This window comes from Triturus cristatus, chromosome 3_2, assembly GCF_964204655.1.
Source record: "Triturus cristatus chromosome 3_2, aTriCri1.1, whole genome shotgun sequence".
Taxonomy (NCBI): Eukaryota; Metazoa; Chordata; class Amphibia; order Caudata; family Salamandridae; genus Triturus; species Triturus cristatus.
The window spans coordinates 1,088,060,858-1,088,076,763 of NC_140584.1; the positions used below are offsets into that span (position 1 = coordinate 1,088,060,858).

The following is a 15,906-nucleotide window of genomic DNA, read 5'->3' on the forward strand; positions in this document are numbered from 1 at the left end:
ATGGCTGGTGTCAGGACAAAGTGGCGGGGGAGGGGAGAGAGCCAAAACAAAAACAAATAATAAAACAACACTTACCTGAATCCTTCTGCGTCCCTGCTCTTCTGGCTACACTGCAGGCACAGGCTCCCAGACTGCCCTGCGACCAATCCCGATGCTGCTCTCGCAGCATGTGAGCAGTGTCAGGATTTGCCTGTAGGCCCTTGATGTACACTCCCTGGGAAACTGGGAGCCTGGCCGGCTGTATTCAACCCGGCAACACAGCTCGGGTTGGAGAAAGCTTTAGCGTGCATGACGGTTTGGCCGTCCAGAGACAGCAGGCCGAACCGTCATGCGTACTGACAACACTACAGCTACGCCTGTCATCCCCAGGGCCCTGCCCCCTAGACTCCACGGTATGGAGAAAAATAAAATGATAATAAACATTCTTTATTATCGTTATATTTTTCAGGTTTTGGTGCTGCTGGCAGGGAGAGCGGGGGTGGGGGAGACGTTGCTCCGCCATCAATATGGGCCCATCCCCCGCCAATGTGGCGGTGGCAGTCCAGAGGAGGGAGGTGTGGAGGGGAGGGAAGGTTTGAGGACAAAGAACAAAACATTTTTTAAAGTATCTGAACGCCGCTGCCAAAACTAAGTCGCCTGCCGCATCACGCTTTTCCTTCTAGGGCATTGGCTCCTAGACTGCACTGAGGCCAATCCTGATGCTGCATGAAAGCTGCGTCCGGATTGGTCTGAGTGCCGGCAACTTGCACTCCCACTCGGACTGGGAGCCTGTGCCTGTACCCTCCAGCCCCAGCAACGCAGCCGGCGCTGGAAGAACTTCACTGTGCATGACGGTATGGCGAGCCTGAGACGGCCGACCAAACACTCATGCGCAGTGAAGGGAGCTCACTACCACTCCCCCACCAGCAGTGTCATCGCCCTGGCCCCGCCTCCAGGACTCGTCAGAGCCCTAGGGGCGGGTCCAGGGGATTAAAAGGAAATGATAACAAAACAGGTTTAAAACCCGTTTTATTATCGTTGTATTTGAGGGTGGTGACAGGGGGCGCTCCTCCCCCCTAAAGGAGGAGTTGCTGCTGAATGTCTTTTGGAATTAATATTTCTAAAGGTTTTTGATGCCTGCCTAAGACATGCAAACATGTCTGCACTGACCCGAGACATCGAACTCCAGTCCTTGCCAGAGCTGAGCTCCATTCATAACATGGCATTGTGTTACAGTCACTGCTCGCTGGTGTGACACGTCCAGTGAGTGGTGCATTTCAGTGAGCAACTAAATAAATACATGAGATCCGAAGGCAGGGAGCAGAGCAAGGAAGAGAAGAAAGGGGATATCATTAGATATTTTGCATTTCAGGATCAGAACACATCTGTTTACCATTTCCCTCAAACACAGAATCCAGATGCCTCTTTGTTTGTGGAACTTGTAAATCTAAGAGTTACAAAGGAGCTGGCATCATTTCAGAGCCAGTCATGATTTGCAAACAAACATTGGTAGAGCATGGCTGGCGCGCATGTGCGCGGTTCGGGCCACAGTCCTGGCAGGGGTACAACTTCCCACAATGGGAGGGAATAGTTAAAACACAGCCTTTATGCCGCTCACATTCCCGGCATTCCTACATTTTGAAAGCAAGTGGGCCTGCAAAGGACCCTTCAAGCCACCCTTCATTCACACGCGGTATCACTTACACACAATGCCGCAGCTTTTGAGGATTACAAAATACTCAATGTGAAAAGTCTATATTTTTGCACTGATCTTTTTACTGTCATTGTTTTTTTTAGATTTGAACTGGCTACGTGAGGCATGTGCACAATTCACAGGCTTCTTTTTAGACGTCAGGAACCGACTCCTTTCTGGGTTTCCTCCTGTGCGTGGAGTACATTTCCCTCATACAACTCGATTTACAACATTCCATTAGACTACTCAAACATCTGAGGCATTTGCAGATTTTCACGAGTACGCCTACCCTAAAGTACTTAGCCAAGCATATTATCTACCATACACACAATGTTTATGAACAATCATTCTGGAAATGTTCAAATGGAAATGCAACCTTCATCTCTTTTCAACCCTGGGGGATTTTTTTTCTGATTAATCTTAGCCACCAGGGGTCACTTGGGCTGCATCCCAACCCATTGTTTTTTACCCACCATGCAACCTCAATTTCTGACTTTACAGGTGTGCATAAGAGTTTGCACACCTTTCACAATCCCATATTATCCCCTTTATCTTCCTTCGCCTCCGGTAACAAAGCAGCAGAGTAAAAAAGAATGCATACAACACAAACTTCTTTCTCAATTGACTTTGCTTTTGGATTAAGCTGGGCATGTGTCTGACAGACTGCTTGGATCCTAGGTCAGCTCTGGAGGTTCCATGATGACATTCATCAAACACTCAAATAAACTTACAGCTGTACCATACTATATTGACAATTACTGCATGCACCCACAACAACATCTCATTAATTACTTTTACTACCACTACATTGTCAAGATTGGTTTTTCAGCAGTTTGTGCCACTATCTAAAACCCACAAAATCAGTCCTACCTTTATCCTAAATCCACATCAACGTTTTCATTTCTTCTTCTTATTATTTATTTTTGTGTATTTGAGGTGTTTTCCTAAACTATTGTTCTTACACTAACCTTTACAAATCACATTATATTTTTGTATGTAACTTAATTTGCTGACTATCATTTTCTTGCCCTATTTTAATAGTTCACTTTTATGTTTAAATGTATTTTCCTTTATTACATTTTAGATCGACCCTTACTTTTGCTGTCCCTATCTCTGAATTATTTTATATTCATTTAACTTTAAGTAAAATAAAACATGTAATATCTCTAGGGAAGCCCATGGTCCTCTAAACCATGTTTCTCTGTTTGACTTTATTAAATAAATTAATTAATTGCAAGTACTTTAATTAACTTTTTATTGACATTTATTTCCAATTTAATTATGGTACGTACCATAAGTAAATGTATTGGTCAGCAATGCCAGGGTCAGCGATGTAGTGGTCAGTGATGTTCCTTAAACAGCAACATTGTGTCACGAGATAGTGCAGATGCACCCACACCATGAGGGATTTTTGGACTCCCTCGGTATCCACAGGTCAGAACACTTAATAGTGCCCGCTTAATAAATCCAGTAGTGTAATCACATCAGAAATTGTTATAAACCAGCATTCCATGGAAGATATAGTGAGTGCTATCCTGAAAAAGTTGGTTCTGGGCATTTCATTATAGATTCTTTTCAAGCCTAAACATAATCAACATAGGACTTATCCCACTGTCAAAACACTTACCATGATAAACAGATTAAAAATGCTTTTAAGCAATTATAATTTTAATGTATGTATTGCTGTGAATAAGGTCCCATTATTTGAAACCATAATGAAATCCTGGCCATGTCAACTTAATTCATTTACCCCGATACTGGTATCTTTGGATGAAAGGAAACTAGTAAAACTGTCTCAAAATAGGCCCACTCAGCCAGTGTACCGGTACTCTACGGTCAAGGTACACATATAGATCGCAATAATTCTAGCAAGACAACTTACCTTCTTCACAGTTGGTGCCCATGAACCCGGGGCAGCACCTCCATTCTAGGGCGGTCACTGTCCTGTAGGACACCTTGTAGGTGGGTCTGACCAGAGTCCTGTAACTAATACAAAACCAAAGGTCAGATGTAATCACTGGCAAATTAAAGACAACCTGAATACTGGTGTGATGTGTGACATTTCTTGTCTACATTTGTTTATGTTTTTTAAGGGAGGCTTTTTCACACAAAAAAAAAAGATCTTTAACCCAATGCAGAACTGGTAAACCTATGAATTCCTTACATTTCGAAATCTGTACACATGCGCCCATGTCAGATCGCAAACAAACGAGTGAAAAATCCAGATTTCTTCTTTGGAACAGTCTAGTTGTCATAAAAGGGAAAGTATCTGCATGTGAATCACCTAGGAATACCTTTGATGCCATATCTCACAATGAATGCTGTGTCCTCTTTCTGAAGGATGGTGCACGGGTGAGTGTGGCCAGTGCTCTGAGCAGCAGAGGCCCTGGTACCCAGAGGAGCATAGGCAGGAATGAGTAGTTCCTCCCACTGTGTAAGCAGCAGCTATGTTCTTCCCACAATTTGTGGTTTGTAAAGCAGGACTGTGTAATGGATCGAGAATGCATTTACCTAACAAAGGAAGGGGCATCTGATGTAGTGTTTTGCTGGGGCAATTAATATGTAGTGTGTCATAATACAATTAGAAATGTTTGCTTTTGTAGAACTTTGTGGTGCGACGTTCGAGCTTCGCTCACCTATCCAAACAACAAGTGCCCTCCCTGTGCCTGGTCTCAAATCTTTATATATTATAGAAAAGTGTGAGAGTTTCAGTGTTCCAAGCAAAATGGAATTTTGAACCCTGGTAAGCTCCTCAAACTCCAAAAACAGCAATAGCTGGGGCTGTATACCGTAATTCTTTGCCACCATAAGGCGGCACCCTGAAGATGGGCCCCCTAAACTGATGATGACCTTAGGTTAGTTTTACCACAATAGGTTGCAATACACACGTTCCAGGTTTTTGATACCGACACATGTGCTTTGTACCTTTCAGGTTGGGTAGGGAGGACTATTCTGACCCTGGTCAATTTCCACAAGCAACACACCACACAGAGGTGCCGTCAACAAATGGAATAGTGGTGGAGTTCTCCCGCATGAATAAAATTATTGCCACTTCACGGGTCACCCAAAGTCTATTAATGGAACAGGCTTGAACTACTGTAAGCAAGCAATCAATCAATCAGGATTCTTATAGAGCGTGGCTAATCACCTGTTAGGGTCTCAAGGCACTGGGGGAGGGTTCTGCAGTTAAGTCGAAGAGCCAGGTCTTGTGGTCTTTTCTGAATTGAGGCAGGGAAGGTTGTTGCCTGAGTTGTAGAGAGTTCCTGGTCTTCACAGCAAGGTAGGAGAAGGATCTTACTCCGGCCGGGGTCTTGCGGATCTGTGTAATAGTGGCCAGGGACCGGTTGGGCGGAGCGTAGAGGTCTGTTGGGTGTGTAGAAGTCGCGGCAGAGGTTGAGGTGTGCAGGTCCAGTGTTGTGGAGTGCTTTGTAGGTGTGCGTGAGGAGCTTGAAGGTGAATCTTTTGTTGATCAGGAGCCAGTGAAGGTCACTCAGGTGACCGGAGATGTGGCTGTGGCGGGCGATGTCCAAGCTAAGAATGGTGCGGGCGTTCTGGATACTCTGCAATTTCTTGTGAGGATTTTGAGCCTCACTGGCATAGAGTGCATTGCCGTTGTCGAGCGTGCTGCTGACAAGCCCCTGTGTGACCATTGTCCTGGACTCAGTGGGGATCCATTTGAATATCTTCTGAAGAAGGCGGGCGTGTGGAAGTAGGAGGATGAGACTGCGTTGATTTGATGGTTCATTGAGAGCGAGGGTGCATGCTTGGTTGGTGGGTGTGGGTCGGAGCACTGTGGGCCAGCAGGAGCCATCCCAAGCAGAGGGAGTGGTGCCCAGAATACAGACTTTGTTCTTCTCTGAGTTAAGCTTGAGGCAGCTATCCTTCATCCAGGCGGTGATTGCCTTCATCCTGTTGTGAAAGTTGCTCTTAGCAGCTGTAGGTTCGCTGGTGAAGTAAGCATACTGTGCCTAGACCCCATTCCCTCAAGAGACACAAGCCCCATTAGTTGGGCAAGCCCCTAGTATGCACAGTCTGTACTGACTGAGCAGACTGTCAGGAGAGCCCATTCCCTCCAGAGACCTAAGCCTCATTAGCTGGTCAAGCCAGTACTATGCACGGTCTGCACTCAGTGTGCAGACTGTGCATAGGCCCCACTCCCTCCAGTCATGCAAGTGCTATTGAGTGGGCAAACCACTACTAAGCTCAGTCAGCACTATGTGAAAAGTCTGCTTTCTGCAGAGGCACAACCACATTAGGTGGGCAAGCTCCTATTACACATAATGTGCACACACTGCACAGACTGTGCGTAGAGCCACTCTTTTTGTAGAGACCCAAGCCCTCTTAGGTGGGCACACCCCTATTGCACACATTTGGCGCTCAATGCGCAGACTGTGAATGAAGTCCAGTCCCTCTAGACATGCAGGCCCCATCAGGTGGGCAATCCCCTCATACCCACAGTCAGTGCTCAGCAAGTAGACTGTGCATAAAGCCCACTCACTCCAGAGACCCATGCCCCACTAGTGGGACAAGCACCTACTGTACACAGTCTCTACTCAGTGAGCGGACTTTGTGCAGCGTCCACTCCGTCCAGAGACCCATGCCCCACTAGTGGGACAAACACCTACTACACACAACCTGCACTCAGTGAGCTGACTGTGCGTAGCGTCCACTCCGTCCAGAGACCCATGCCTGACTAGTGGGGCTAGCACCTACTGTATACAGTCTCTATTCAGTGAGCAGACTTTGCGTAGCGTCCACTCCGTCCAGAGACCCATGCCTGACTAGTGGGGCTAGCACCTACTGTATACAGTCTCTACTCAGTGAGCTGACTTTGCGTAGAGCCCACTCCATCCAGACAGGGACCCAAGCTCCGTTAGGCAGGAAAGCCTCTACTATGCACAGTTCATGCTGTGTGTAGACTGTGCTTAGAGCCCACTCCCTCCAGAGACCCAAGTCCCTTTAGGTGGAAAACCCCTTCTATGCACAGTCTGCACCCAGTGCATAGACTGTGCATAGAACCCACTCCCACCAGGCACCCAAACCCTCTTAAGTAGGCAAGCAACTACTATGCACAGACTGTGCTTGCTGCACTGTTCTTCATAAAGAGCCCCCTCCCTCCAGACACCTAAGCCCAATTAGGTGGGCGAGCCACTACTACAGAGAGGCTGCAATTTCTAAGAGCTCAGTCCCTGCACATAGTCAAGCCTACTTATGTAACGAAGGGCCTACTACCTAGAGTTAGGTATGTTAGTAATATTTTACTTTAAGTTAAAAAATGCCCTATGAATTCTCTGAAAAAACAACTGTTAAAGTGATTTCATACTTAGAGGTGATAATAATGTGCTACTTTATGCTAAAAAAAACCTAGAAATTTACTGAAAAAACTAAAGGCTAAAGTGACATTATAGTTAGGGGAAAATGTTAGTTAAATAATACAATCTTTACCCAAAAACACTGAAATTCACCAGTTGTAGTTTACTGAGCTTTCTATAACTTGCACCCCCTCCATGCATCATTGATGACTACACTAATGGCATTTTGATGACATCATCCACTGAGTGTGGTAGTTTGCTATACGCTGCTGGCAGTGAAAGGTGTTTAGTGAGCTGCATCTAGAGCAATTCACAAAGGCGTTGTGGAATGTGGAATGCATTTCTTCTGTCCTACGTTTATGTACTCTTAAATGCCTATGTACATCTAAAATGGGAATAACATGCGACAGGGGAATATTCATATACAATTAGTACAATGTATTCATACCATCAGAAAATGCATGTATTCCAATCCTAAATATATTATTTAAAATTTATTTCCATCTGAAATAGGAGTAAAATATTATTTTTCAATAGATATTCATGTACTTTTAGTTCAAACAGGAAGGCCTATGCGTACTAAGTTGATGTTGTTGGGGAAGATCTACAAAGGCCTATCACAGTAGGTTTAAGTGTACTCATGTAGTGCTGTTTCCTGTACCCATCAAATAAATGGTTTTGTGATATACAGCTCTGTAACAGCGGGGGCAGCATTTTTCTCTGTGTTGAGGCAAGCCAATCCGACCTTTTATTACCCCCGGACCAGTACCAGTCCCACAGACCTCAAATGGTCAATTGGAGACGAAGCTCCAACGCCAATCAGAGGGCTCTATTTTGTTTGAATTTTTGGTCCAGGGATACTTAACTTTTTAATCCCTTCAAACTCACTCTAAGCACCTCTTTAAATTCACATTTCTAAAAAATTGGCTGAATGGAAGGAACACCAAATAACAAAAAGCAGGAACATTTGGTGTAATATCATTCAGCTGTTTTTCCTGTACCGGAGAGCAAAGTTCCCAATAAGAATGAGCATGAAAAATCAATATTTTAGGACCGCCCTCTTTTTCTTGGCAGCTGCTTGACGCATCGGTGCAATACGGTTGTTTTTGGAACTTAGTTTCTTTGGCCTCTTGTTGCACTCATCCCCGTCCTTCCCACTGTTTTTCCTGCCTCTGCTTCCTGCCCCCACCTTACCGACAGACCAAGCCCCTCCCAGGACTACTTATGAAGGCTGCTGCACAGCCCCAGTGAGTAGCCATGACCTTTCTGGCTTGTGCTCCGCTCTTCGCAGCCTCTTCCTAGCTCCAGACCTCAAGCCCAGAAACCTCAGGTTCGGTCCTGGAGTCACCCGGTGCTTTTTAGGTCTCGCCTGGCTATCGCGTAAGCGATCGCACAGCGAGACTTATGTAGGGGCTTCAGAAAATGCTCCCAAAGGCTTCCCAGGCGGATCGGGTGGCGGTTACGCGCACAACCACACGCATTCCATTTGCCACCAGCTACTTCCTGCGCGTGCGCCGTCTCACGCATTCAGAGAGATTTAGTAAGGGGCACAAGACCTTAGGAATGCGGTTTATGGCCAGTGCATGTGAGGCATTCAAGCGTGAAGCTGGCATCTGGCATCGGACTTGAAAGCAGCAGACTGCTTTCGCCAGAACTTTTGTTATAACTCGCACCCATATGCTCGTTCCCTCCCACCCTTCCTTTGATGTCCGCTTTTCTTGTTGTTTACGAACCACGCCACACACTGCTGCACGCCGCACACTGCTGCACGCCACACACTGCTGCACGCCGCACACTGCTGCACGCCGCACACTACCGCACGCCACACACTACCGCACGCCACACACTGCTGCGCACACTGCTGCATTACACACTGCTGAATTACTCACTGCTGCACGCCGCACACTGCTACACAGAACACTGTTGCACGCCTCACACTGCTGCACGCCTCACACTGCTGCACGCCTCACACTGCTACACGCCACACACTGCTGCATGCCACACACTGCTGCCTGCTGCTGCACGCCACACACTGCTGCACGCCACACACTGCTGCACGCCACACACTGCTGCATGCCGCTGCACGCCACACACTGCTGCACGCCACACACTGCTGCACGCCGCACACTGCTACACGAAACACTGCTGCACGCCACACACTGCTGCACGCCGCTGCACGCCACACAGTGCTGCATGCCACACAGTGCTGCACACCGCACACTGCTGCACGCCGCACACTGCTGCACGCCGCACACTGCTGCACGCCGCACACTACCGCACGCCACACACTGCTGCGCACACCGCTGCATTACACACCGCTGCATTACACACTGCTGCATTACACACTGCTGCATGCCGCACACTGCTGCACGCCGCACACTGCTGCATGCCTCACACTGCTGCACGAAACACTGCTGCACGCCTCACACTGCTGCACGCCACACACTGCTGCACACCACACACTGCTGCACGCCACACACTGCTGCATGCCACACACTGCTGCACGCCTCACACTGCTGCACGCCGCACACTGCTGCACGCCGCACACTGCTACACGCCGCACAATGCTACACGAAACACTGTTGCATGCCACACACTGCTGCACACCACACACTGCTGCACGCCACACACTGCTGCACGCCGCTGCATGCCACACACTGCTGCACACCGCACACTGCTGCACGCCGCACACTGCTGCACACCACACATTGCTGCACGCCACACACTGCTGCACGCCACACGCTGCTGCACGCCACACACTGCTGCACGCCGCACATTGCTACACGCCGCACAATGCTGCACGCCACACACTGCTGCACGGCACACACTGCTGCACGGCACACACTGCTGCACACCGCACACTGCTGCACACCACACACTGCTGCACACTGCTGCATTACTCACTGCTGCATGCTGCATGACACTGCTGCACGCAGCACACTGCTGCACACCGCACACTGCTGCACGCCGCTGCATGCCACACAGTGCTGCATGCCTCACACTGCTACACGAAACACTGCTGCACGCCACACAACGCTGCACGCCGCACACTGCTGCACGCCGCACACTGCTGCATGCCGCACACTGCTGCACGCCTCACACTACCGCACGCCACACACTGCTGGGCACACTGCTGCATTACACACTGCTGCACGCCGCACACTGCTGCACGCCGCACACTGCTGCACACCTCACACTGCTGCATGCCTCACACTGCTGCACGCCTCACACTGCTGCACGCCGCACCCTGCTGCATGCCACACACTGCTGCATGCCACACACTGCTGCCTGCCGCTGCACGCCACACACTGCTGCACGCCACACACTGCTGCACGCCACACACTGCTGCACGCCACACACTGCTACACGAAATACTGCTGCACGCCACACACTGCTGCACGCCGCTGCACGCCACACAGTGCTGCATGCCACACAGTGCTGCACACCGCACACTGCTGCACGCCGCACACTGCTGCACGCCGCACACTGCTGCACGCCGCACACTACCGCACGCCACACACTGCTGCGCACACCGCTGCATTACACACCGCTGCATTACACACTGCTGCATTACACACTGCTGCACGCCGCACACTGCTGCACGCCGCACACTGCTGCACGAAACACTGCTGCACGAAACACTGCTGCACGCCTCACACTGCTGCACGCCACACACTGCTGCACACCACACACTGCTGCACGCCACACACTGCTGCACGCCACACACTGCTGCACGCCTCACACTGCTGCACGCCGCACACTGCTACACGCCGCACAATGCTACACGAAACACTGTTGCATGCCACACACTGCTGCACACCACACACTGCTGCACGCCACACACTGCTGCACGCCGCTGCATGCCACACACTGCTGCACACCGCACACTGCTGCACGCCGCACACTGCTGCACACCACACATTGCTGCACGCCACACACTGCTGCACGCCACACGCTGCTGCACGCCACACACTGCTGCACGCCGCACATTGCTACACACCGCACAATGCTGCACGCCACACACTGCTGCACGGCACACACTGCTGCACGGCACACACTGCTGCACGCCGCACACTGCTGCACGCCACACACTGCTGCACACTGCTGCATTACTCACTGCTGCATGCTGCATGACACTGCTTCACGCAGCACACTGCTGCACACCGCACACTGCTGCACGCCACTGCATGCAACACAATGCTGCATGCCTCACACTGCTACACGAAACACTGCTGCACGCCACACAACGCTGCACGCCGCACACTGCTGCACGCCGCACACTGCTGCATGCCGCACACTGCTGCACGCCTCACACTACCGCACGCCTCACACTGCTGGGCACACTGCTGCATTACACACTGCTGCACGCCGCACACTGCTGCACGCCGCACACTGCTGCACACCTCACACTGCTGCATGCCTCACACTGCTGCACGCCTCACACTGCTGCACGCCGCACCCTGCTGCATGCCACACACTGCTGCATGCCACACACTGCTGCCTGCCGCTGCACGCCACACACTGCTGCACGCCACACACTGCTGCACGCCACACACTGCTACACGAAATACTGCTGCACGCCACACACTGCTGCACGCCACACACTGCTGCACGCCACACACTGCTGCACGCCACACACTGCTGCACGCCTCACAATGCTACACGAAACACTGCTGCACGGCACACACTGCTGCACGCCGCACACTGCTGCACGCCGCACACTGCTGCACGCCACACACTGCTGCACGCCACACACTGCTGCACACTGCAACATTACTCACTGCTGCATGCTGAACGACACTGCTGCACGCAGCACACTACTGCACGCCGCACACTGCTGCACGCCGCACACTGTTCTGCATGCCGCTGCATGCCACAGTGCTGCATGCCTCACACTGCTACACGAAACAATGCTGCATGCCACACACTGCTGCATGCCGCACACTGCTGCACGCCACACACTGCTGCACGCCACACACTGCTGCACGCCGCACACTACCGCACGCCACACACTGCTGCGCACACTGCTGCATTACACACTGCTGCATTACACACTGCTGCACACCGCACACTGCTGCATGCCGCACACTGCTGCACGTCTCACACTGCTACATGAAACACTACTGCACGCCTCACACTGCTGCACACCTCACACTGCTGCACGCCACACACTGCTGCACGCCACACACTGCTGCACGCCGCACACTGCTGCACGCCGCACACTGCTGCACGCCACACACTGCTACATGCCACACACTGCTGCACGCCACACACTGCTGCACGCCACACACTGCTGCACGCCACACACTGCTGCATGCCGCTGCACGCCGCACACTGCTGCACGCCACACACTGCTGCACGCCACACACTGCTGCACGCCACACACTGCTGCACGCCGCACAATGCTACACGAAACACTGCTGCACACCACACACTGCTGCACGCCGCACACTGCTGCATGCCACACACTGCTGCACACTGCTGCATTACTCACTGCTGCACGCTGCACGACACTGCTGCACGCAGCACACTGCTGCACGCCGCACACTGCTGCATGCCACAGTGCTGCATGCCTCACACTGCAACACGAAACACTGCTGCACGCCACACACTGCTGCACGCCGCACACTGCTGCACGCCACACACTGCTGCACGCCGCACACTGCTGCACGCCACACACTGCTGCACGCCGCACACTACCGCACGCCACACACTGCTGCGCACACTGCTGCTGAATTACACACTGCTGCATTACACACTGCTGCACGCCGCACACTGCTGCACGCCGCACACTGCTACACGAAACACTGCTGCATGCCTCACACTGCTGCACGCCACACACTGCTGCATGCCACACACTGCTGCACGCCATACACTGCTGCACGCCTCACACTGCTGCACGCCTCACACTGCTGCACGCCTCACACTGCTGCACGCCTCACACTGCTACACGCCACACACTGCTACATGCCACTCACTGCTGCATGCCGCTGCACGCCGCACACTGCTGCACGCCACACACTGCTGCACGCCACACACTGCTGCATGCCGCACACTGCTGCATGCCACACACTGCTGCACGCCGCACAATGCTACACGAAACACTGCTGCAAGCCACACACTGCTGCACGGCACACACTGCTGCACGCCGTACACTGCTGCACGCCACACACTGCTGTACACTGCTGCATTACTCACTGCTGCATGCTGCACGCCACTGCTGCACGCAGCACACTGCTGCACGCCACACAGTGCTGCATGCCTCACACTGCTACACGAAAGAAAGCTGCTCACCGCATACTGCTGCACGCCGCACACTGCTGCCTGACTCACACTGCTGCACGCCTCACACTGCTGCACGCCGCACACTGCTGCACGCCGCACACTGCTGAACGCCGCACACTGCTGCACGCCGCACACTGCTGCACTCCACACACTGCTGCACTCCACACACTGCTTTTATGCGAGTTTCTGCTACTGACATTGTAAATGACAATGCCTTTTATTTGTTTTAAAACCAAAACATAAATAAAAGGCATTGTAATTTTACAATGCCAATAGCTCAAACTCTTATAAATGCGAGACCTATTGCATTGCAAATGCTTGTTTCATCCTTGCCAATATCACGCTGGTATTGTTAGTGTCTATTTAGTATTGTATTTTTGTTATTTCGTTTAGTATTGTCTTTGTTGTTAGCATTGCTGTCAGCTTGGCTGTTTTTGGAACTTAGCTCCTTTGGCCACTGGTTGCACTCGTCCCTACCCTTTCTGCCATTTTTTCCTGCTATTGGCCCCCACTCCCAGCCTCCCGCCTCTCCAGTAGCCCCGCCCTCTCCCAGGACTACTTATGTAGGCTGCTGTGCGGCGACGTGTTGCTGGCACGCCAAAAGCAAGCCCAACAGCGTTCATCCGTTCCTGGACCGTGTCCAGCACCAGGAACCCTAATTCCCCAGCCATCCGTCACTACACCACTGCCAAGCTCCTTGCCTTGGCCTTCAGAGGCTGCAAAAATAACTGCTGTATTGCCTACCCCAGACACACAGAAAGACCGTTCGCCTGCTATCACTACCAGTTTACCTGCGGCACCGACTCCCCAGCCGCACCTACAAAGCCTACCTCCAACCCTGCGCAACAGCTCCAGTGCATGCTGCTCAACGTCAGATCCCTTTGCAAGCACGCCACTGAAATCTGGGATACCATCCCCTCTTCCGCCCCGACGTGATGTTCATCACAAAGACCTGGCTCACACTGTCCACAACCCCCGACATCATGACCGCAACGCCCCACAGCTACAAGATGATCCACAGGGACCGTTTCAACCGAGAGGGAGGAGACATCGCCATCATCCACGAGGAGACCCAATATTGCACCACCACTAATAACGGACATCTCATCAATCATGGAACACCTCAACTTCCAGATACGGATCGCAACGAACAAAACTGTAATAGGAACTCTCGCCTGGAGACCCGCGGGTCCCTGCCCCAGGTTCTGGGATGCCATCACCGAAATCATGACCCCTCTGGGAATCGAATACATCTTCCTCAGCGACCTCAACTTCTACCTCGATGACCCCAACTCCACCAACCTCCTGGAAAGCATGAGCAACATCAGACTCGCGCAACTGGTCATCAGCCCCACACACTGCACAGTACAAATCCTGGATCCCATCTTTACAACCAGCAACAGAATCAAATTCATCCACACCACCGAACTCACCTGTACCGACCACAGCATTTTCCACATCACCATCGCAAGCTCAACATGACATGCCACCACTCCCCCGCCCCTGCGTGCCGTAGTTGGAACAAAATCACTGAGCCTCAATGGACTGCTGTCCTTAACGCCAACAGACCTCACACCTCCAGTAGCCTCGAGATAGCAGTCCAACTGCACTGACACTGTCACCCCCAGGAAAAGGACCAGCACCAGAAGATCCACCAAACACAAAAGCTGGTTCACCGCTGTACTCCGAGCCTTAAAAACTGAGTGCTGGAGAGTGCTGACTGGAGAGAAGATGGAGCACCAGCAAAAAGCCTTCAGGCATCACCACCTTCAAAATGGCCCCCAGCAAATACCACTGCCACCTCAAGGAAGGCAAAAAGGAAGCCCTGAAATCCGCATTGAGACAAGCACCAATCACGCAAAAGAACTCTTCAGCATCGTTAGAGAATTCTCATGCCCTTCTGCCATCAAGACCTCGATCCACCTTACCAAAGCCCTCTGCGACTCCCTGGCGGACAACTTCCACAACAAGATAGCAGACATCTACAGCAACTTCAACCAGTAGCCATCCTGCCTCAACCACTTCCTGACACACACCAACAACTCCCACAGCCACCTCACTGAATAAACCCCACTCACCACGTCCATCACCAGAGCACCGACAGGCCTTTGCTCCTACCATATTTTCAACCTGGGACAGAAGGGAATCAGCAGTGCACTCACCACCATCCTCAACCCTTTCATCACCACTGCCACGTTCCTCAATGCCTGGAAGCACACAGAGGTGAAACCCCTCCTGATGAAGCCCTCCACTGAACCCCACACAGCTCAAGAACTACTGCCCTATCTCGCTGCTCCCCTTACTGGCCAAGGTCCAGAAGAAAGCTGCTAGAAATGGGATTTCTGGTTGGCTAGGGCTTGCGTCAAAGCCAGGCAGAAACCACCCCTCTAAGTCAGGGCTGGGGAGTTACACGCCAAAGATATCCCCTGCTCACCCCCTTGGTAGCTTGGCACGAGCAGTCAGGCTTATCCCGGAGGCCATGTGTAAAGCGTTTGCGCGCGCACACAGCAACAACACCCAAGGCTCACCACAAAAGAAACTCCACACAAGGTTATATATAAAAATAGCCTTTGTATTATAATAAACACATTACATGATAATCACATAATTTACACTGTGCCAACTGGCACTGGGCAG

At 51.5% G+C, this 15,906-nt stretch overlaps 1 protein-coding gene across 1 annotated transcript in view; it reads right to left on the reverse strand.

Moving 5' to 3' along the window:
• Positions 1–15,906, reverse strand: part of COL26A1 (collagen type XXVI alpha 1 chain) — a 779,433-nt gene that overhangs the window by 466,470 nt on the left and 297,057 nt on the right. Inside the window, exon 3 of the mRNA XM_085649850.1 lies at positions 3,555–3,658. Within this exon, the coding sequence (XP_085505976.1) occupies positions 3,555–3,658 (104 nt within the window). The remainder of the gene's footprint in view (positions 1–3,554; positions 3,659–15,906) is intronic.